Here is a 24738-nt window from a genome sequence, read left to right on the forward strand (position 1 = left end):
GCAATCCAAAACAGTTAGGGATGGCAATTTGTTCCCGGCCCGGCCCCACCCCTATTAAGCAAGGCACTTGGGGATTTTAAGAAAGTTTTAGAAAGAAAGCAAGGTTGAAGTGTAACTATGGGGAGTTGTTTAATAGTTTTTAACAATATGATCATTATTTAATTACTTAAAAGTTATTGTTTTAAAAAACAATTTTATATTAAACAATCATATATTTATGCTTTATACTTAGTTCCAAGGTTCAAACTCTTGCATATTTATGTTTCTTTGTTTCTCCTCTTTCTTAACCCTCTCTCTATCATTCTCTCTTTTCCCCGGCAAAGCACAATTTTCTTAATTATTTGTCGAGACAGTGTCCTAATTTTTTAGGATTTGACATGTCGCAGTGTCTGTGTCATGTCTATCCGTGTCTGTGCTTCTTAGGGAAGGAGAAAGGCGATTGATCACTTTAGAAGCAACTCATCATGAGGTGTTTGTTGGCGTAAATCGGAGAACACAGAGCATCAGGGATTGTGAAGAACTGTTTTGAAGTTACTGAAACTTCTCATTTCTAGGGATCAGTTCAGCTGTGACAACAATCTCCGTGGTGTTCTTCATTGAGGTTTTTAAGTAAAAATTTCTGTTGTCATCTCTTTTACTTTTAAACCTTATTTATTTGTTTTGGTTGCTTATTTGTTAATAATTTAGTTAAAATAAAAAATAAGCAAAATAAATAATTCATCTCTAGGTCTTTCTCATCGAGACGCTCATAACTAGGAATTTTTGGGTCTTATCATGAATTCCGAAATAATTTGAAATTTCCATTTAACAGTGCTACAGAATTTGATATTTTTACTCCAACTTCATAGTGTTTTTCCTCCTACATTTAACTTGATTTTTCGTGATAAATGAATAACACTTTTTTGTTTTTTGACAAGTAATAAATGAAATGACACAATTTCCCTGTAAAAGTGGAGTTTATAAGGATAATTATAGAAGGTGTGAGTGCTTTTGAATGACAATTGTGTCATTTTAATTTAATAAACAATATGTCACCCATAAAGTGGAAGAATTCAATGATAATTATAGAAGGTGTGAGCGTTTTTGTACTACAATTGTGTGATTTAAATTTAATTTAGAATTTTATAAAAATAAAGCTGCTTGTAGAAGAACAGTGGAGCAGGCTATATCTAATGAAGAGCTTCTCTAAGCCCAGAAATCTATAATTTATGGCTGAGAGAGGCTGACAGGTGCACCAGGTTCTTTCAGAAACACAGCATATTGTCACGGGCCTAGAGATTTGGCGCAGCGGCACGGCCCGTGCGGCACCAAGGCGTTGCTTCAGCTCGCGCAAGCGCCCTGGTCAGCCACCACGACCTGCCCTCCCAAGGATACATGCTGACTGGTTTCGGCCTGCCATGGCCTCTTCAGAGTTCAGGCAGGTCGACTCGGTTCAGTTCGAGGTGCTTGTCGCTGGTCGTGGACTTGACTATGAAGAAGGGAGTTGGCCATCCCTGCACAAACTGGTCGGGAATGGTATCAGAGCCAGGTTTGTCAAGGGAGCTTTGTTGGAGTAGACATGGCTAGCGGAGGAGACCACCAAGTCCACATCTTAGAGCAGAGCTTGGAGGAGAAGCTTGCCACACACTTGGTCTACACGGAGACTAAGTTTAATAGGCTCGAGAGAAGGATGGCGGAGCTCTACGAGCTGATTGATGGCATCGCCAACAAGGCGCAAGAGAAGGAAAGGGACTTGCATGATCTGGTAGACGACTTGCGCGTGGAGATTGCCGAGTGCAAGAAGGAATTCTCCCAGGCGCGCGAGGTCGTGGTGAAGCCAAGGAAGAAGAAGGCGCCGGAGCCCAAGGAGTACGATGGGGCGAGGAATGCGCGCCAGATTGACAACTTCTTCTGGCACATGGAGCGGTACTTCGAGTGCATGGAGATCGAGGATGATGAGGAGAAGGTGCAGACAGGCACTATGTACCTCACGGACACTGCCGCTCTATGGTGGAGGCAGCGCTTCACCGGTAGAGGCGCAAGAGCAGTTGACACATGGGAGGAGTTTAAGAGGCAGCTCAAGAGGCAGTTCTATCCCGAGTGCGTTGAGGACCTCGCCATGATCAACCTAAGACGCCTGAAGCAGAGGGGCAGCATAAGGGAGTATGTGAAGGAGTACTCCAACTTGATGCTGGAGATCCCAGAGATGCCGGAGCGGCAACGTGTGTGCTTGTTCATTGATGGGCTGCAGTCTTGGGTGGCCACGGAGCTAAGGAGGAGGGAGCCTAGAGACTTGGCATCCGCGATGGCTATAGCGGAGCGCCTCGAAGACTTTAGGCGCGATGACAAGAGGGCCACGTCTCCCAGGAGGGACCACGGCAAAGGTGGGGGAGACCGTCGCTTCAAGAAAAGGGGCTCGCCCAAGTCAAGTGATGATGAGCACAGCGATGAGGAGAGACGCCCACGCCATGATAAAGGCAAGGACCATGGAGAGAGGTCTAAGGCTAGTGGCAAAGGGGAGCGCCGCGATAAGGGCAAGTGGGAGCCGAAGTGCTACTTGTGCGAAGGGCCGCACATATTGCGACACTGCCCCAACAAGAAGACCATGAGCGCCCTTGTGAAGGATAAGGGCAAGGGCAGGGTGGACGATGCGGGCAGCGATGAAGATAGGTGCATGGGGGCTATGCAGATGCTGAGTAGCATGGCGCATGACACCAAGAAGAAGGGCAAGGCAAAGAAGGTAGCTGGGGTGCGCTATGTGGATGCGCAGGTTGGTGGCAAAGCCGTGCAAGCGTTGGTAGACACGAGTGCTACACACAACTTCATTACCCCGGAGGAGGCGCAACGACTTGGCCTGGAGATGCGCAAGACGGAGGGCTGGATCAAGGCCGTCAACTCCGAGGAGGCACGCGTGAGTAGAGTGTGCAAGGAGGTGGAGCTATGCATGCAAGGATGGAAGGGCAAGGCTGACTTCCAAGTTGCGGAGATGGACGACCACGACATGGTGCTGGGGCTGGAGTTCATGGACAGGAACAACGCCGCGCCACTACCATGCCTTGGTGCGTTGATGATACTTGGAGGCGAGGAAGGCAAGGCCGCATGTATGGTGCCGCTCGTGGGCAGGAAGGAGAGTCCCGAGGTGGCAGTCAACATGATGGAGCTCGTGAGGACTTCACATCTCCCGAAGGGCGCTCGTACGTTTGGGCCAAGGACATATGCGCAAGTGTTGATGACCTGCGAGAGGCTGGGTCAGCTGAAGAAACCGTGACGAGGGCGTCACGGAAATGGGTGGGGGAGAATGTCACGCCCCGCCTATGGAGGTTGTGCCACGCAGGCGACACGCAGACGCTGAGGAGGACGCTGCATGGCAACTGCATGGCAAGTGGAGTTTCTAGAGTCTTCCGGAATAGTCTAGAGTTATGTGGAAGATTCTAGATATGTGTAGAAATGTGTAGAAGTGTGTGGAAGGTTCTAGAGTTCTCCAGAGTTGTGTGGAGTAGTATGGAGAATTCTAGAATGTTGTAGATACTAGTAGATAAGTATGGAAGTGTGAAGAAGGTGGGAGAAGATTCTAGATAATCAATCTCCACCGTTGGTTAGAATGCATCCTAGCCGTCCATTAGGGATGGGGATGCCTATAAATAGAGGTAGGACTTCATTTTGCAGGCAACAAGTCCTAGAGTGAGTCTTGAGAGCCTTGTAGAGAGCTTGAGTGCTAGCCTTGTACAAAGCATTCTTTGAAGTAATAGAAGTGTTCTTTCCTTGCCAACTTAAGTGCCTTAGTGTGTGTGAGTGTGCAAGCCAAGTGAGGAGAGGGCGAGGGCAACTACAACACTAGTAAGCGCACGAGGGGAGTGTGTTGGCTAAGGTGTGCACGGGAGTTAGGCTGACCAAGTACTTGCGAGAGTGAAAGCAACGTCTTGGTGCCGCACGGGAGCAGCTAGAGTGGTGCTGAAACTCTAAGCCCGTGACAATATGAACACTAATGCTATTATTCTACAGATCAATCAGTGATTCAAAATTGGTTAGTTGATCATTACACCAACTTTTTCTGTTCTAGTGACTGGCACTCTTCATGGGTATTTTCAACCTAAAAGAGGGTTGAGATAGGGTTGCCAAATCTCTCCTTTGCTTTTTACCCTTGTTAGAGAATATTTATCTACAGGAAAGTGGCCGCTTACTGCGATGTTCAAAGAAGGACGAAAGAAAAATCAATGAATCAAAAAAAGGCAGTTCAAAAGTATAGAGACAATGCAACATGAATCATTATAATGCCAAAATGGGTGAAAAATAAAAACTTTATCTCGCATATATATCGAAGTAACACAATTGTTTGGCTTTACTTTTCTCTACCCTCTTATCAAATTTTCATGAAGGGTGAAAGCAAACTATCTACATGGATGGTTGCATGAATTTCCTCTTCTTTTTCAATGCCGTGTATGACAAGATCCTTGCATGTTCCCCCTCTTTTGTTGTATAAAACTAATTTAGTGTAGTCTATCAACAGCAGAGCTTCATCATTCCTCAACAAACCCAACGGCTCCAATTTATGTGAAAAGGGGACTTTGATATCAAGTTTAGTCCAAGATTGCTTCACCCCATATTCCTTCATAACCCAAATTGCATCACCACAACCAGATAGTACACAAAGGCATCCTTCAAACACCCCCATGTGGCATGTCCTAAGTTGGAACTTGGTGAAGGAAGTAGGCAAAGGAATCTTCCACAGCTTCTCATCCGCCAAACTCAAAGCAGCAATCTCTAATGTCATGTCTAAATTGTTGTTCATTCTGAAACGAAGCCAATGAAGGGCTCCATTCAGCTGTGTCCCATAAGGTACAACATGAAAGTGGTCCGGAAAGTCGTGAACTTTTCTCCAAGAACCAATTCTCAGTGAATATACATAGATGCTATCGCTGCGTGCGCTCACCAGTTTGTAATCATCAGAGCACTGGTCATACCCAAATCCAATTAGGCCACCAGGGGAATCGCAATCTGGTATTTCCTTGGACTCCCTCGTTGAAAGATTGAATACATATATGGAAACCCCATAATTTCCTTTATGGTAAATATCATCGGATTCTACGCCCATGGCTATCAACCCATTGCAGGAACCAATAATTTCACACCTGGGATGAGGCTTAATGTTCTGAAATAAAAATTCAACCTTTGCTTCCACGATGTCATTACCGGCTGATCCGAAGCTTATGGTGTAGAGACGGTATGGAGGGTGGGACGTGGCTATGAGTACGGACTTTGTGACTGACTGACTGAGGTGGGTTTTGATGAAGCATGGATCGGAGATCAAAGAGCGCCATGGTTTCGATACGCACTTGAATTGCAACAGAGACTTGACAGGCAGTTTCGAGAGTATTTGGACAACAGGATGTTCGGGAAGGAAAGGCAAAGGCATGGCTTCTTCTTCTTTATGATTTGCAATGATCTCTGCCTTCTTCTTCTTCTTATTCTTCAACCCCACCATGGCTCTGGCTCGGTTTCTTCTTGATCTACTATTTGGCAAGCAACTTCTTCTCTTTATCCTCATCGTAAATAATAGTATGCCAATTACTTCAATCTTCACCGTACTGCTTCAGAAAAGATTAAATATACAGGACCGATCTCATAGTATTCGGATCCGAGTAGGAATAGGAGTAGAAATTTCTTAATATGATCATCTCTCTGGCTCTAATGCATAAATTTTTTCTCCGCACCAAAGCCCCAAAATTAAAAAAAAATTTGGGTTCGATTGAAATAGAAATTCTTAGATAGGAAGCTATCTATCAATGCAGAAGATCGCGCGTGCACACTTACTGTCAATTAGGGGGAAAAAATATATTCACACATACATATTACAAAGGGAAAGGTGGAGCAAGTACCAGATCATCATCGATGACGAGAACCAATGACGCCGTCGACGCCTACTCCGACTCCGACTCCGACTTTAACATCATTGGCCATCCTCGATCTTCGCCGTCAGAGAGAAGGTATTATGAGAGGGGAGAAGATATTAGGGAAGGTTGCATATTAGGGCTTGGGAGATTTTTTTTATACTCATCTCGTCTCAAGATAACTGTCATTTATTATTTATTTTTATTTTTTTTGATATGTCCTAAAATAATAATTCACTTACTTTTTTAAAATAATATACTTCACAGCTTTTCAGATATGTCTTTTGAATTTTATATACTCAAAACTAAAAGGGCAAGTTAGTAATTTTTTAGACAAACAGGCATGTTTCACATGTCCCGATAAAAATTACTCCTCCCCAAAAGCGACACTTATATTCAGACAGAGAGAGTATATACTTATACACTAAAATTAAAACTAAAAACTATTTTTAAAATTACAAAAATACCCTTTAAATTTATTATTCACCCCTCTTAAACATATTTTTTGTAATTTGAAAAGATAATTTTTAATTTAATATTAAATAGCAAGGTTAAATTTATCATTTTATAGCTCCATTAACAGTTATTGGGGTAATGTCATCAATTTTTTAAAGTGTAAGAATTTTCTTAAACGAGTTGAGATTTTATGATTAAAATTTAAAATTAATAGGGATTTTATAATTTTAATCCTTATTTTTATTATCTTTTCTCTTATCTAAATTTTAATTATACCATTTAGTTTAATTTATTTATTAGTATCAATTTTTGATAAATAAAAAAAAAATTAAAATTTATAACTACCCTTTTTAAAAATGATTAATTTATTACTAAAAATTTACTAATTTCGAAGTAATTTTGTATATATCCTTGATAAAGTTTAAATATAAATTATTATGTGTGTGTGTGTATAAATATTTGACAATTGATTTTAAAATGTTAATTAAATATTTGACATGGTATAGCAAGTCCAATTGTGGCCTTTTAAGCAATTTAGGCCCATTTTTGCGACCCAATCTACTCCATTGTCGGTTGCCGAAATTGGGCCACACAATTTGGATTTGGGAATGGTTCGCCGTTTTGGGTGACCCTCTTAGCGACCACGGGCCTGCCATTTTTTTCCTTAAACAATGCTCGAGGTCCTTAAGAAAGGGCAGCAGAAGATTAAAAGTTTTGGGTCGTACTTTGGTCCATGTGGTGTGATAAGCGCCGAGAAGAGCAAAATGAGAAGGAAGAGTACTACTAACGCTTGGATAAGGTATTTTTTTAAGGATCTGTAACCCTCTTTCAAGGGTCCAGACAAATCGAAGCGTCTTTTATTTGATTGGGACAAGATTAGGCATCCTACCAATTTGGTAGCTCATGTATTGTGTTGGTTGTCCAAGTGCGTATTCTCATGGATTCCAAATGATGCATCATTGGGTCGATGGTGTCAGGTGGCTGTCAAGATAGCCAATGGTGTTCCCCTTCCTTTGGGGCCTCTTTTTTTGGGGACACTCTACCAGCGGCTGGACATGGTGGCGGAAGATTGTATGCATTTAGTAAATCGCTACCCGATGACACTATGATATTTTTAATCGTGTACATGTGTTTTAAAAATTGTGAGCATCTGGAAGTATTTGAACCCTCCTAATTCAAGTTATCTTCCTTTTTACTATTTTATTAAAAAAATAAATAAATAAATAAAAGTAGATGATATTATTAGTAGTAGGGGTAAAGTGCACTAAACCCCTCTAAACTATGACCCTATTGCAAAAAACCCACCTAAAGTAAGCAAAAATTCCTAAACTATCAATTTGTTGCACTCAGTGACCAGCCGTGAAGCAGCCGTTAACAGAAAAATGAAGTTACCTTTTAGCCCTTAATTGAAGGACATCGTCTTCGTGGTATTTTTGTTCAACAGATGATGATGTGGCATTGTAATCTCTAGAACTAATAAAGAAGCGACACGTACACACCTAACCTTATCAATAACATCGGTTGTATCTAATGGGCGCCAAACGTGTCCTTCTCTCGCGCCAAAAAGTACCAAAATAGTGCTTAACAATATGGCTAACAAGTCTTATGTTGACTCTCGGTCTGAAAATTCCAGTAATTTTCCTTCCCTCTTGCTTCCAATTTCTCTCTCTCAACCATGATTGCTGGGTTTGTACTAGGTCGTGAAGAGATCCGGCCATTAACGTTGCTACCGCGGTGCTAAGGTGTGTACTAGTTCGTGAAGAGATCACCATGCGTCGACGAACTCGGCTTGCGGTTGAAATTATGTTGTGGACGTTTTTCTTGATCGACGACCATTTTTAGACTGTCGACGAGGAGTTGTTGTCATCACTGTGCCTTCGTCGGGAACCAATGTGCAGATCCGAAGTTTGCAGAGATTGAATGTGCTGTGTAGCCCACCGACGACCCCTCCGTTTGCTGACGCCGGTGGCTGTCGTGTGTAGTCGCCGTTGTGACTGATTTTGTTGTCGGTGGCTTCGTTTGAAACTAAGTGTGGTTCTTTGCTGTAGCCGAGAGATTTGCAGAGGGCTGTTAATTGACTTGTTGTGGTCTCGATTCTCCATTCTGGACCTCAGATCTTCTTTTTTGCCGTCGGCAGCAGATTGTGGTCCTCGCCGGCGTTGACAGTGAAGAAGAAGAGCGGAGTTTGGCTACGGATGTGGAGTTATCCCAACCTTGGTTTACTAAAACCAAGTTTGCAGAGTTCAGGTTCAGGTTCTGCAGACCGAATAATAGTGTTTGGCTACGGCCCGGTTCCACAGAACGAAGAATAGTGTTTGGCTACGGATGTGAAGCTATCACAACCTTGGTTTACAAAAACCGATTTTTAGATTTTCGGTTCTGAATCGACCCCTATTATTGTATTATTGGATCCAATCAAAACTTCACTTCCTGATGGTTATACCCAAGTTATAAAGTTCTATATCTTTCACTCAATAGCATAAATAGCTACCTCATTCCCAGATTTACACACCAACACTCCAATTATCAATGATAAGAAAATGGGTTTATGAAATTACTCCCCAAAATCCTACATTTTTATGATTTTCAGCCTCTTTCCAACTTCGAATGTGTATATATAAGGAATGTATATATATAATGGACTTGAACGGTTACAAGGGTATATATGGTATTTTGTATTTTTACTAAGGCATATGGGTCACGTGCCATTACTTAACGTTAACTATCATATGGTCAACTAACGGACTTTCATTTTTTGCAATAAATAGGATAATATAGGGGGTCAAATGTATTCTTTAAAATTCAGGGGAGGTTTTTTGGAAAAGAGAAAAAAGTACAAGGAGTTTAGTGCACTTTACCCTTAATAGTATTTGGCCTTTTTAACATTAAAAAAGAAAAAAAATGCCCTCGTCAAAATGAACAAAACTATTCTATTTAGCCCCCGGGGGCCTAGCAGTGATGGTAAGGTGTTGGCTTGGGTCATCACTCGGCCCAGGTTCGAGCCTTCTCCTATGTTAAGATTCTCTCGACTCACCCGGTGTATGGTGGAGGCAGTTCTACACCTCCAGTTTGGTGCCACATGTTGGGGTCCGTAAGGACCGCTTCGTGGGGAGTTCTGGGTTATCAAAAAAAAAAAAAAAAAACTATTCTATTTAATAAAACAGGTGACAAGTTTGGAATTTTGGTCATTTCCAACCCCACAATTAACCCAAGTGAAATGACATTGTAACGTTTGCAACTTTGCTCATTCATCTTCTCAAACATCAAATTAGTAACGTTTCCAACTAAACTCCTTGTACTTTTTTCTCTTTTCCAAAACACCCCCCCTGAATTTTAAAGAATACATTTAACCCCCTATATTATCCTATTTATTGCAAAAAATGAAAGTCCGTTAGTTGACCATATGATAGTTAACGTTAAGTAATGGCACGTGACCCGTATGCCTTAGTAAAAATACAAAATATCATATATACCCTTATAACCGTTCAAGTCCATTATATATACACATTCCTTATATATACACATTCAAAGCAGGAAAGAGGCTGAAAATCATAAATAAAAAAAAAAAAAAGGATTTTGGGGAGTAATTTCATAAACCCATTTATCGTGTTTTGGTTTAATTAAACAAATATTACATCTTCGGTCCAAAGCACCCTTCACTCTTATTCCTAAATACCAAATTATCGTTCTTTAATCAAATAATCCATTAATTTGATAAAATTAGTAACATATTGGACTCACTCTAAACTTTAGTTTTTTTATTATTTTTGTTCAAGCTTTGGAATTCAGTTTGATTTTTGAAAAATTGTAAGAATATAGAACTATAGAAGAAACCCATCAAAGTGAGCACACCAGTAAAATACTAGTCATCTTGGAATCAATACCAAATTATTCTCTTCTCTTACAAACCTAAATTTTATTATGTTTATTTCTTTCGTTCAAATTTGAACAATTAAAAAAAAAAGAAAAAAAAAAAAACTGAGTTAGAATGATTTTCAATATTTTGCTCAATTTCTTTAGCGAATGAATTATTTGATTTAAAAAGGATCGAAACAATGATTTCCAGTGTATATGTAATACTTTTCTTAATTCAACCAAAATAAAAAATAAACTTTTAAACTAGATCAATTTGCTATTTAGAACTCCTAACTCAATGCAAATGTAACATTTTCTAAGAAAAAAATCATAGAGGGCGTGTTTGCTTAGATAAAAATTGACAGTGGAAAGTAAAAGTGAAAGAAAATGAGAAAAAAAAATTACATTTGTGTTTGATTAGTATTAAATTTTGGTTACTCTTCACTTCTTCACTTTTTCACGTTTAGACTTCATTTTAAAAGAAATGACAATTATAATTCTAACTTTATAAGTAAATTATTATTATTATTCAAATTACAAAATTGACCTTTCATTTTTTTTAGATTTTAGGTCTCTTTTGACAAGACAAAAGTGCAATTGGAGAAAAGTGGAGTGAGAATATTGTCTCCCTAAATTTTTTCAAAACAAATAAAAATAAAAATTTACCATTTTATGTTTTAAATAGGGTGAAACCTATTATAAAAAGAGGGGTACAATTTATTTTTCTCAAAAAGGCAAAATTTTAGTGTGTTTTTTTGTAGAAATTTTTTGTGAGAAAGTTAGGTAGTTATGAAAAGTTACTTTTCACAAAATTTTCTTTTCCCCTGCTATCCAAACCCATAAAAAGTTTTCAAAAAAATATTTATTTATTTTCATTTCCTAACTAAACCCATAAAAATAAAAATAAAAATAAAAATAATTTATCAACATCTTATTCTAATATACTTAGAATCACAGTTGAATTATATGATTTGAATGCAAAAGACAAGAAAGCTCATGAGAGATTTGATTCTGTAATATCGGGAGGCTGTAAAGAATGATATTAAATAGGAAAAAACTGGTCCATTGGAATTAATAACAAGAATTAAAATGTAAACTAAAAAATCAATGTATATTTAAAAAAAAAAAAAAAAAATCAGCACCTTTAATACGTCGTTACATGTACAATAAATCAATTATATCCTGCCAAATAAATAAAAATATTTTATTTCAATACGTCTTATCATTACACATCAATATTTAATAAACTAATAATACTATGTCATCAATATAATTTGCGCAATTATATATTTCTCATATATTTAATATTAAGAGTGACAATTAGGACAACATTACTTAAAATTATTTTTAGTAAAAAAAGTAGTAGAAAATTGTGGCTTTTGAGAGCTGACGTTACTTTCGGATCCCAAGTAACGGGTCTTATTAAAGTAAGGCATCGAGGAAAGGCCTCGAGAATCCATTGCTAATTCTTCACCCTTTTTTTAGGAAAAAGTCAAGTTTCTTGGCAACGAACATTTAAAAATAGGATTAAATTCATAAGACTTCTCTCTTGTCTTTAAAAAGTCATATAATTCTTTCAATTATCAAACAACTTACTAAATTAGTAAAAACTATAATGCTGTCTTCTTTTCGCGTGGAACGGTTAAATTGTTAGGAAATGATAATAATATTTTTGACAGTATATTAATATTTTATTAAACTAAAATTATAGTGTCATAATTGCAACGAAAAGGAAATGATATGATAATTTTTTTAAAACATTAAGAGGTAATATGATAATTTTTTAATTGATAAATTTTAAAAATAAGAGAAATTTTTTATGATTTTAGTCCTTAAAAATAAAAATAAATTAAAAAGTTAGTCTTACTCATAAGAGAGCTCTTTTAATAGTGCTGCGAGTCTTCGTATTCCCATAAGAGCCCTGGATAGCCATCTCATTGTATTTTCATATATTTTCTTTATTTCTTGATATTTTTAATCTTACAATTTTTCATTAAAGAGCCTCATCAAACACGTAATGATTCATGTTCACCTCATCAAATTTTAACTCCCAATAAATATTTAATACCCACAAATTCCATGGTTCATGTTTCCACAACCCCAATCCCAAAAAAAATTAATACTCCATCCATTCCGTATTAGTAGTCTTTTTTTTTTCTTTTTACATGTCTCAAATTAGTTGTCCTATTTAAAAAGTCAAAGTAAATAAATTCTATATTTTCATCATTGTCCTTTATCTTTTTTAAAAATTCAAACTTTGTAATTATATAGTGTATATTTAAATTAGAAGGGATAAATCGGTAATTTTAAAAGGGAACAATGCATTAAATATATGTCCTCTTAAAAACTTCAATTTTTAAAAATGGACCTCTATTTTGGGACGGAGGTAGTAATAGTCCCATTTGTTGTACACACACTCTCTCTCTCTCTCTCTCTCTCTCTCTATATATATATATATATATATATATATATATATCTATTATATACTAGTAAAAGTGTAAGTTCCTTTCTTTGTTTCTTTAACATTTTTCTTCTTTTTTAATAAAAGTTTCATTGATCATTATTGTCTAATAATTAATTACATTATTTCACCTCTTAAACCCATCAGTTACAATGTCCCCCTTTCTCTATCATTTTTAGGGACTAAAATATATATATTTTTATTGTCTAAGCAAAAATAGGAGTGCACAAAGAACCGGTACTTCGGTTCTGATTCCGCTTCCAAAAGTTTCGGTTCTGAAATCGGAACCGAAACTGTTTTCTAACAATTATTTATATTATTTTTAAAATTATATAATTACTAATATATATGTGTCTATATTTACTAAAAATATATATTTATGCCTATTGATACTTGTTCGGCTAAAAATGTGGCCCAAGTACCTTGTGTTGGGTTTGGTTGTATGGCTAGTTGCCTTGTGTTGTGTTTGCTTGTAGAGCGTATGTTGCTCTCTGTTGTCTGTTGTTGGGCTTAGTGTCACGTTGTGATTCCTAACGACCCATGAGCATAAGACACACAATTTGTTTGGTAAAGAGCACAGATTGACTGGGAAATGGTTCCAGGGAAGGTGTAATACCCCGATAATTTTAAAAGATTTATTAATTAGGATTAATTATTTTATTTTATTTTTCAATGATTTATTTTATTTTATTGAGTGCTAAATTAATTATCTTATTTTAATTAAGTTATATTTCGTGATTATGTATAATGATTGATTGTTTGTGTGGTTGATTATTGATTGAATTATTGGTGTGTTGATTTTATTGATATTATATGACTTAGTTGTAAATTCTTATTTGTTTATGTGCTTCATGTAATTAGTTATTTTAATTTCTGTATTTAATTAATTATCTTATTTATTTAAATTAATTGGATTGGGCTTAAGGAAAGTTGGACCAAAAGATGTGGTCTTGGGCTTGTATGAAACCTTATTGGGTTAATTAATGAAGGTCCGTGGTTATTTAATTATTTAAATGATCACTTTTGTATCAATTATATATATATATATATATAATTATATATAAATATAATTAATTAATAATTGTTATGGAAAGATATATATATAGATATATATTTATTGATATTTATAAGTATATATGATTTAATTAACTAATGAGTTAATTATGGAAGGAATATGTATTTATATATATATATGTTTATAGATATAAATTATTTAAAGATTATTATTTTAATTCATAATACTAGTTGGAATAGGATTTGGAATTTAAGGTGTATAAAAATACACATAAGGCTTTAGGGTTAAAGGTTTTACACGTTAGAAAAATAAAACAGACAGAGAGAGAGAGGAAGAAGAAGGGCTGACAAGGAGGAGGTCGGATCTGAAAAGGAGGACGTCGGAATTGGAAGAGATAATTAAGCTTAAAGCGTCGGTTTCGTTTCGAAACCTTCAGGCGAGTTTTTTCTATCTTTCCTCTTAGAACCCATAAGGATTTCACCTTGAGTATTAAGGCTTTAATTTAATTAAATTGTTAATTTAAATCATGGTTAGAAGGGAGTTAATAACAAAAATATTAAGTTAATTTTATTTGGTTAAATCATGATTAAATTGAAGTATTAAAAGCATGATTGATTATTATTTTTATTTTTTGGAATTGTAGGATTTTAATTATGTATATAGGTTGTATATATTTAATATCAACTGTTTATGCTTGATCTTTGACCCAAGAGAATTATTTAGGGTTTATAGAATTTTTTGAGAATTTTCTGTAATTTTTTAAAAAAAATGTAGAGTTGTTTAATATTTTTCTGGAATTATTTAGAATTATTTATATATATTCTGGGCAAATATATATATATATATATACAAATATGAGGTTCTGTAGCGGCGGCATAAAAAGAATAGGTTAGTAATTCGGTGTGATGCGGCGCATGCTATCACGGTGCACATGGAATCTGGGCCTCTGATGGGTCTTGATTCATGGGTAGTTGATGTGGTGTAGATGGGTACATATGAGCTCATGTGAGATAATCTGGTGTGGGTGTATACATGTGAGCTTCGGTGAGATAATTAGGTGTGGATGCATACATGTGAGCTCAAGTGAGCTAATCTGGTGTGGTGCATTTGTGTGAGCTCAATGATATAATCCGGTGTGGGCGCGCTCACAGTAACCATTGAGCTCAACCTATTATTATTCTTGTTTTGTTACTCAAAATTTAAAAGGTCATAACTTAATTATTTTAAATCGAAATTGGGTCATTCTTGAGCTCAAATTCAAGGATTTTTCGTCCTCTTTCCAATGGTACCAATTTCATTATCAGATTCTTATCCTAATAAGAGATATTTACGTTTTAGTGAGACGGTATCGGAAAACTATTTAAACCAATATGGAGTATTTAAAGGAAACTATTTCTGACATATTTAGTTGCACTAATTTGTGTAAATATAATAAATTAATAGTTTGTTATGGAAGGAAGTGTATATATATATATATATATATATATATATATATATATATATATATAATTATTTATATATGTGTATATATATATATATATAATTATTTATATATGTGTATATATAGTTTAATTTGTCTATGAGTTGTATGGAATGATGAATATATATATATATATATATATATATATATATGTATGTATGTATGTATGTATATTGATTTTAAATAATCAAGGATTATTAAAGAAGGTGTTAAACACATATATACATTAAATAACATATGTGTAGGTATATATATATAAAAATCATTTAAGATGATTAATATTATCATTCTTATTTGGCATATCTTAATAGGCTGGTTGTTAAATTAATGATATGCGTATAATATGCATGTGATGGCTATGTATGATTTAGCGTATTGTTAATTTTAAAGTTAATTCATGGTTAAAGTGTGGGCATGGATGAATTGTCAAATGATTAAATATATTACCTAAATATTTGTATGAATAGAATACATATATGGAAAGTATGGATGAATTGCTAATTAAATGTATGAATAAATATACCTGTGGAGGCATGGTTGAATTGCCAATGTATAAATATACATACACGGAGGCATGGTTGAATTGCCAATGTATAAATAAATATACTTATGGAGGCATGGTTGAATTGCCAATATATAAATAAAAATATTTACAATGGCATGGTTGATTTGCCAAAGCATAATTACGTTGTTATGTGTTAGATGATTAAAATATCATCTATGGTTGTTGTATGTATGGATTGGATTAGGGTTAGATATTCTTAAATGAGAATAGTTTAGTACTTACTGGTTAGTGTATTATTTTCCATTAATAAAATAATATTGGGGAAGACGTGGATGATTTGTCAAAACTTGGATTTTGGATATGTGATTTAAACAATTAAAATCATTATCGGGTTGGGATTAAATAGAGTATTTCTTTTATTATAATTTGTTGTTTAAATGATTAAACAACTGACTAGGATGGGATTAAGGTCAAAGGAGTTTTTATAAAATGAAATGGTAGATTGGTCTAGGTATGAATATTATTTTAATAATTATTTAATAGGTATGGAAATTTAATAAACCTATTAATGGATGTGATTAGTATAGTATATATAATTATATATAGACATGTATATCGTGCTTTATTAAAGTTAAAACTTTATTAGGTTTGGTTTTGATCAGAGATGATCTGCTTATTGGTTTTCAGAGGCCTGGTAGAGTGAACTTGCTCGTAGGGTTTAACCCACGATTTATTTTTCAGGTTATTAGAGGTTCCAGTCTCGAGGTTGAGGATCCGCAGCTGGGAGACTGTCATTCGTCTATTCATCTTGTGTACTTTTAAATAGTATTGGACTATTGGATAATGTTTTAAGGGGTCCTTGAGTTATGGGATTTCCGAATTGTAATTGTTGGAGAATCATTAAGTAATATTTATTTATTAGTTTTCTTCAGCGGTTTATTTCTTCTTTATTATTCATCTTTGTATTCTGTGCTTGTTAAATACTTAAATTGTTTTGATATCCCTTGATTTTGTGCGCGGATTTGATCAACCCGTGTTCCAAAATTAGGGGGTATCACAGAAGGGACGTGTAGTACCACAGGATGGTACCTCTTCAGAGTTCTGGCAGGTCGACTTGATTCAGTTCGAGATGTTTGTCGCTGGTCGTGGACTTGACTATGAATAAGGAAGTTGGCCATCCTGCACAAACTGGTCGAGAGTTAGAGCCGTTTCCCTGACGAGGCTAAGGCAGGCCAAAACTTGTCAGCATGTATCATTGGGAAGGCAAGTTATGGTGGCTAACCAAGGCACTTACACTAGCTGAAGCAACGCCTTGGTGCCGCACGAGCCGTGCCGCTGCGCCAAATCTCTAGAACCGTGACATTAGGCTTTGTTTTTCGGTTTGCTTGTTATAGCCTTTACTATTGTACATTAATTTTTGTTACTATACATTGACTTCCCCCCCTCCCCCAAACCAGAATCATAGAACCAGTTCGATTATGTTCTGGTTTTATGTCTCAGTGATTTCTATTCTTATTTCGACTCTAATTCATAGGAACTGTTGGGAATCGGAACCGGAACCATGTGCACCTATATACAAAAAGTTAATAACCCAAATGTGTGATATTTTTGGGTTAAGAGTTGTGTAAGGTTCTGAGTTTACTATTCTTTTTTTCCTAGTTGGTACTCACTCACACCTTACTATTCTTAGAAAAACTACTTATTTATCTTTTTATTTTTTTCTTTATCTTTTTATTTTTTTATGAGACTATATTATATTGTGTTTGGGGCAACTTTGAAGACAAAACTGATACAAATTATCTCTCTTTGAACATGCCTTGAGAAATGGACATGAGTTGTATCTTAGAGCCGTATTAAGGAGACCAACCAAGTTTAGGACAGTGCTCGCATCTTGCATGCCTCTCATTACTTAATTTAAAATTTTTTTTAATAAATTATACTCTTTCAATATATTATTTTGCTCGTTGCATGTGAGCTAGATTGGTATGTACTCGATAATAAATTATGAGATGTTTTGAAAGACCAGACATTACAATCAAACAAAAAGTTAAAAAAATAAAAAATAAAACATTAGGTTGAAAAATAACTAATGTTGATGATCACAAGCCATCAACTTGATAATATTATATATATATATATATATATATATATATATATAAGGGTCTTGACTTGGTCTTTGTATTTCCTGCACCAGGTCACTTCGAGTGCATACAAAAATGTCAATATCAAATATAATTTCTAATTTTTTTTTTACAGAAACATCAAATATGAATGGTTGACAAAAGGACACATAGTTGTAGCATTAGATTGGATTTTTATCAACTTTTTAGAGAACCAATTCATCTATTTTCTTTATATTTTGCAGTTTTTAGACGAAAATGTATAAAATTGTTTTTTTTTTTTTAAAAAAAAAACCAAAAAACTTTATACTTATAAATATGTTCACCATTTTATAACATAGTAAAAGTTGAGTTATAATACCATATAGCTTGCTAGCCACGATAATTTTTTTCCTTATATTTCTTCAAAAAAATTATCTATAATTTTAAACCTTGAAAATAATAACAGACTAAACATTAACTGGGTCTGAAAATATTGAATTAAAAGAATAATATTAACAAAGTGCAAGAGTTGGAACATATAGTTAACAAAGTAGGCATTCACATCACTTTTCAAAGTAAGTGGTTCTGTTAGAATATTATTTCTTATATTCCATCTCAATAAATAATTATATGTATATATATAATTATATGTACATATCTTAAACATGAGCCCGTATTCAGTGCAATAGAGCACATGTATTTTACTATATATTGGACCGTGTTCATTACTCGAATGATCCATAACTTACACGTGTCTGAGTTACGAGCCATCCGAGTACAATATTTGTGCTCTGTTGCACCGTATCTCAACACCATAAACATGGGCTAGGCCTAAGAAATGTAAATGCAATCTTCTAAAATATTACGAGTGAAAAGAGAAACTTTTGATTTTATTTATTAAAGTCCACCAAGACTTAAAAATTAATTTAAGACTTAGTAGTAGACTTTACAATCATTTGTTATTGACTGACTTGACTAAGATTTTGTCTACTTAGTGTATTGTGATAATATGATAAATTACTTTATGGTTATATTCCCACCTCATGTTAATAAATTAAAGAATAATTATTAAAATGTATATAATATTGTATAGTCTGTATGAATACATAAATATGCTTGTTTATAATACACTCTCTCTAACATTTTTAAGACTAATATTTTTGCTTTGTCTTGAATTTTCGTCTCCTAATTGAATAAATTGATATAGAATAGGTCCTTTTAGAAATTCATGAATTGATTGGTATTTTAAATTTTTTTTTTTTATTACAGTGAATGCATTTCTGAATTGTTACAATGTAGCTGTTTGTAAATCAGTTCATGAATACTTTTTCTCTTTTCCCGTGTATTAATCCTTTAATTATATTGATTTTGTTATACCAAATTTATTAGTTTTTTGCCACAAGTATTCCTCTTGATTATTTGCCTTATTTATTTATTTATTTATTAGTTCATTTGTTAATTAGATTTATTTATTTTAATGTTTATATTTCACATCCAGGCTACTTAATTTATTGATTTTTTTTACATAGCTAAAGTTTTGATAATAGAAATCAACAAAAACTAGTGGCACTTAAGCTCCGTTTGCTTGGACGTAAAATATTTTTTTATTTTCTGGTGTTTGGTTGTCGTAAAATATTTACCAAGGAAAAAAAATCTTAAAATTTAACAAAAATAAATTATTCATAAATTTTTGGCAAGTTATTTTGTATAACTAACCCGATGGACTTGACCTCAACCTCAACGCAAACCCTTATCAAATACAAACAAAGTAAAAATAAAATAATATTTTACCTGAAAAAAAATATATTCAATTTGCGTAAATTTGTTTGCCCATGTTATATGTGAAACCTTCCAGTAAGCATCATTAAGTAAGCGGGCCTTGCATGAATATTTTGAGTATACGCACGTGGGAGAGATAAATTCTAAATTAAAAAGTTGCATAGCATGCATATAAGATTAATTTAGTATTGTGTAACTAATTTTAATTGAGAATATAAATTTTATTTACCTTTCGATTACCTGCAACTATAAGTTTGCAATATCTGTCAAAAATAGACATGATGTTTTAGTTGTATTATTATTTATAAACTAATGTTGATAAAACTAAAATTCAAAGTTTTTCTCAATTCCTCCTGATTACGTGCCATAAATTTTTTAATTTTTTTTTAAATTTTTTTTTATTAGTTCATTTGTTACTTAGATTTATTTACTGCTCTATTTATATTTCAGATTCAGACTTTGATTTATTAAATTTTTTTAAAATAGCTAAAATTTTGATAATGAAGATTATTAACAATGACTCAAGTTTTGTTAAGGGAGAACAACAAAAATTAGGGAGATGTAAGCCATCACATTTATAATCTCAATAAAAAGATCACGTAAACATTCTAATTCGTGATAAATTTGTTTGCCCTCCACTCTGTGTATAATACATCATCATAAAGCATTATTAGGTAAACTGAGACAACTCCGTCACGGGAGAGAAGAACTCTAAATTTAGGCTTCGTTTGGATACACAGAAGAGAAAAAATATGAAAAGATTATAAGAAAAAAGAAAAGAAAGGAAATGATAACTATAATTTATATTCATGTTTGGATAGATAAGGAATTGACAATATTGTTGTTTGGATAACACATATGAGAGAAAAGAAGGGAAAGGATAATAATGAAATTACCATCTTAACTTTTTTGGTAGGGTTAGTAGGGCAAAATCATTTCAGCCTCCCAATCGCCTCCATCGTTCTCACAGATCCTCCTTTCTCTCTCTCTCCAACTGGAACTACAAAATCTACAAGAATCAGAAGATCAAAACCCATATCGGCAGATCATTTCAGATTGTTCCAAAAATCAAAACCAAACTACATATATATATATATATGTGTGGGTGTGTGTGTGTGTGTGTGTGTGTGTGTGTGTGTGTGTGTCCATCTCTCTATTCTCGTATGGGTTTTATTTTAATTTTTTTTTTCTCTAAAATCAACTAATCAAGGTCTGTAATTCTTGTTTTGCAACTCTCTCTCTCTCTCTAACTGCAAATTACATATATATATATATATATATATATATATATTTCAGCCTCCCCAATAGCCTCCATCTCATTCTCAGCCTCCCTCTTTCTCTGTGCGACTGTAAAAATCAAAACCCATTGTTTGCACCCTGAAATAAAATTTTATTTTTTATTGGGCAACCTGGCTATTTGCACTATATGTTAATATTCAATTTATGATTATGTGACAAAAACTAAGAAGGTTCATAGTGCAATAAGAATTATGGTGATAGTTTAGTGAATAATGATTGATCATGTGGACAATAATTTATTCGCATATGTAAAACTTATCTTTGGAACACATGGTATAAGCTGATTGGAGAGATATAATTTACTTATTATATATTTTTACAAAAAATGAGTTGCAGTTGAGTTTTTCCTACGTAGAGACAAAACTTTGGATAAGTTTCAGACAAGTTTGAATTCAAACAGACAAGTTTGAATTCAACCGCTGATGGAATCTTCTATAAATAACGCTGGATGGCTCTGTGCAAAAGATCCCCAGCCACAACAAATTTCTTGTTTCTGCAATTTCTATTCTTACTGCATTTTATTACAATGTAATTTTATTTGTACTTCTCTTTTTCCATAGGACTAGTGTTAGAATAGAATTTTTATTCTTGTACTTTTGTATAAGGCTACTTCTTATTAAATAAAGTGGACGCTTGGATCTCGTGTCTCCTCCATTTTGTTTTTATAAGTTTTTCTTGGATTAGATGGACGCTTGGACAATTTGTTTTGTCTCCTCCGTTTATTCTAAAATCTGGAATAGAAGAACGCTTGAAAAATTTTTGTTGTTCCCTTCTCAAGTTCCAGCCCTTGTTGTCGAAAGTCCTCTTTATTGAGGCGTTGAAGAACCTGAAGGAAGGAGTCATCCTTGCCTTCCAGCAGTCGCCTGATTCACTAAGGGCCGATTTCATATTCGGTCAGCACCAATGAAAGTTTGACTATCCAACCCCTTGGGTCGAAAGACTCTAGCACGCCCCTAAAAAAAAAAAAAAAAAGCTAAACACCCATATCCGCATATCATTTCAGATTGTTAAAAAATTCAAAACCCATATCTATTAGTTTCCATCACCCGCTGTTCCAGTTCGGTCACCGTTCGCAAAGCTTCAGCCAGCTGTCTCTCAACTCTCTTGCCCCTTCTGTAATTTGCTTCATTTCTCCCCAAATCCCTCCAAATCTTGTAAATTTTGGAGGGATTCCAAATGAGGGATTTGGAGGGATAGCTATCCCTCCAAATCCCTCCCAATCATTTCTTTTCTCTTTTATTCTTCCCATCCAAACACCCTATTCAATATCCTTCCCTTTCTTTCCAAATCCCTCAATCCAAATAAAGCCTAATAAGGGTGTGTTTGGATAAACATGGGAGAAAAGAAAAGAAATGATAGTATTAGTTATGAGAGAAAAGAAAATAAAAGAAATGATAGTAATAATTTTAATTCGTGTTTGGATAGATAGGGGAGAAAAGAAAAGAAAGGATAATTATTCTTATTTGGATAAGATAGAGGAGAGAAAAGAAAAGAAAGGATAGTGACCAAATTACTATCCTACCCTTTCATAACCACTTCACATATTATCCATTTCCAAAATCTCACATAGGATATTTGGAATGTTTCTTTGTGATAGTTCAATACAATGGGTAAAAACAAAAGTAAAAAATAAAAATAATGGATGAAAACAAAATTAGGACATAAATGGAATAACTTTTCTTTATATTGATTTGTGGAGGGTGTTTTTGGTATTAAGAATTTACAACTTACTATCCCTCCCTATCTCTCCCTATCTTCTAAAATTATGAGAGAAAGCTTATAAGGGATAGAGAGGGATAGCTATCCCTCCCTATCCTCTCTTTTCTCTCCAATCAAGTTACCCAAACATACTCTCACACTATCCTCTTTTTTCTTTTCTCTCCCTATCTCTCCAAATCAACCCTACCAAACACACCCTAAGTGTGACGGCCCAAGTTTTGTAAACCCGGTGCGTCAATGATGACCAAAAGATGACCCGATAACGGATTCGAAATGCGAAAGCGAAAGGTGAAACAATGGTCTCTAGAGATACAATGCATCTCTAAGACACCAATGTGACCCTCAATGAGGTCATGGAACCCAAAGGAAAACAAATGCGGAAGTTTCGTTTCAAAAACGAACAAAAAGGAACCTAGGAGCAAAATGGTCATTTTGCAAAAAAGTGGATTCAAGTGCTATCGAGCAAACCACTGGGAAGACAATGAAAAACTAATCATGAAGGACTCAAGAATTTCATTATTCGGATTCCGGACGAAGGAGAAACGACAAAACAAAGAAAAACGAGCAATAAAGCTAAAAGGGGTAAACTAGTAATTATCTAAAAATATATGGGTGCAACCGAGTACACCGTTGGATAGAAAATGAAAAATTAATCAATTTTAAAAAAAAATTCACTTAATTTGGAGTCCGGATGAGGGAGAAAGGTCAAAAATAAAATCGACGTTGCGGCGGCCCGACGAAGGCCGTGACAGCTACAGTGCCGTCAACCCACTACTGCTGCAACTGAGTGTAAAAACGGGCATCTAAAAGGACATTTTTGGAAAAACTCAAAGAAGAAACCTCCCCTAAAATCAAGTTTCCTACCCCGATAGCGAACGAAAAAAAAAAAAAAAAATGCATTGTAAAATGCCCAGAATGCCCCCAAGAAAATCTGGTCAAGGGGGTAAAAATTTCTCCGAGTTGCTGCCCAAAGAAAGGAAATAAGGCTTCGGGAGGTTTTTAAATTACCTAATTTGAAAATGCAATCTTAAAATACACCCACAAGACCCCCGGAAGTTTCGGATCGGTCGTCACACTTTTCAAAAAAAAGTCGATGAATAGTACCAAGTACATTTGCACTAAAAATCTGCAAAACTTGGCAGCAAGGATTTTCCGGACAAATATGAATTTTTGAAGGCCAATATGGCATTTTCTGAAAAAACACAAAGAAGAAACCCCCCTCAAAATTGAGTTTTATATGTGATTCGTGAGGAAAAATGAAAAAAATGTATTGTGAAATACCCGAAATGCCCCTGGAACAGAATAGGGTAAAACTCCCTAAAAATGCTACTTAGAGTTTTTGTTTCATCAAGAATGGTGTTGTTCGCCAAAGTGAGTATGCAAGTGCATGAAATATGATAAAATAGATGTACCAACATGGCCTAAAACCTCTTTACATTCCATTAACAAGTTTTAGCATACAAAGCCTCCATTTCTCACAAATAAACTACAATGGCAATACTTGAGTTTTAGAGGAAACATACTTGTAACCTTTCAAGTTAATGGCCCTTGGCCTCATGTCATACATGTAAAATGCATTAAAAGGAGTGTACTTATGTACACTTTACATACGTAGAATCAAAGAATACAAGTTTGATACATAAAGCTACCAAACGATCCAAGGCAATGAAATCTTCAAGTCTTGAGTCCTGTACCTGAAATATACCCCAGTAACGTAGGGGTGAGTAACATAAAACTACTCGTAGGAGGTGAGCATGCATCGACCTAGCGTTTTACAGTTTTATTACCTTAGGGTGAAACATGTTAAAGGAGCTCATGCCACCTAACGTCTATGTCAAGTGAGACTCAGGGAGCATCCTAAGCTACCTAGATCATTTCTAGCATAATCACATTGTTCATGCAATTCAAACAACATGGAAACATGTTATACAAAGCAACAAGATATAGATTTTCAAAGTATTTAAATTGAAACCCAAGATACGAAAATAACAAAAGTGGGTCATGCCACCTAACGTCTATATTCAAAATGAATCTATAGGATCATTCCTAAACTACATTTGAACATCAAAATACAATTTATGATATCAATGTAATTTAACCGACAATGGAACTTCCAATACAACGCACAAAGCATGCTTTCACAAAGTTACATCTTAAGCTCAAAATAGAAAATCAAATAAGGAACCACAAGTTACGATAT

General features: G+C 34.7%; 3 protein-coding genes across 3 annotated transcripts in view; all 3 read right to left on the minus strand.

Moving 5' to 3' along the window:
- Positions 1-24738, minus strand: part of LOC132274339 (F-box/kelch-repeat protein At3g06240-like) — a 59128-nt gene that overhangs the window by 14576 nt on the left and 19814 nt on the right. The gene's annotated exons all lie outside the window — the stretch shown is intronic.
- Positions 4264-6009, minus strand: LOC132274337 (F-box/kelch-repeat protein At3g06240-like). The gene is made up of 2 exons (XM_059775591.1): positions 5856-6009; positions 4264-5564 (listed from the first exon to the last, which is right to left on the minus strand). Exons 1-2 carry the CDS (start codon positions 5864-5866, stop codon positions 4340-4342), a joined length of 1236 nt encoding a protein of 411 aa, XP_059631574.1. The 5' UTR covers positions 5867-6009; the 3' UTR covers positions 4264-4339.
- Positions 4340-5524, minus strand: LOC132272829 (F-box/kelch-repeat protein At3g06240-like). The gene has a single exon (XM_059773909.1). The coding sequence runs from the start codon at positions 5522-5524 to the stop codon at positions 4340-4342; it is 1185 nt and encodes a 394-aa protein (XP_059629892.1).

This window comes from Cornus florida, unplaced genomic scaffold (assembly GCF_030987335.1).
Source record: "Cornus florida cultivar Cherokee Brave unplaced genomic scaffold, ASM3098733v1 CherokeeBrave_3.0.0_Hap2_Chr09, whole genome shotgun sequence".
Lineage (NCBI taxonomy): Eukaryota > Viridiplantae > Streptophyta > Magnoliopsida > Cornales > Cornaceae > Cornus > Cornus florida.

Excerpts from the sequence above, each read along its gene's own strand:
- LOC132272829 (XM_059773909.1), bottom strand. The coding sequence starts at position 5,524 with ATGAGGATAAAGAGAAGAAGTTGCTTGCCAAATAGTAGATCAAGAAGA.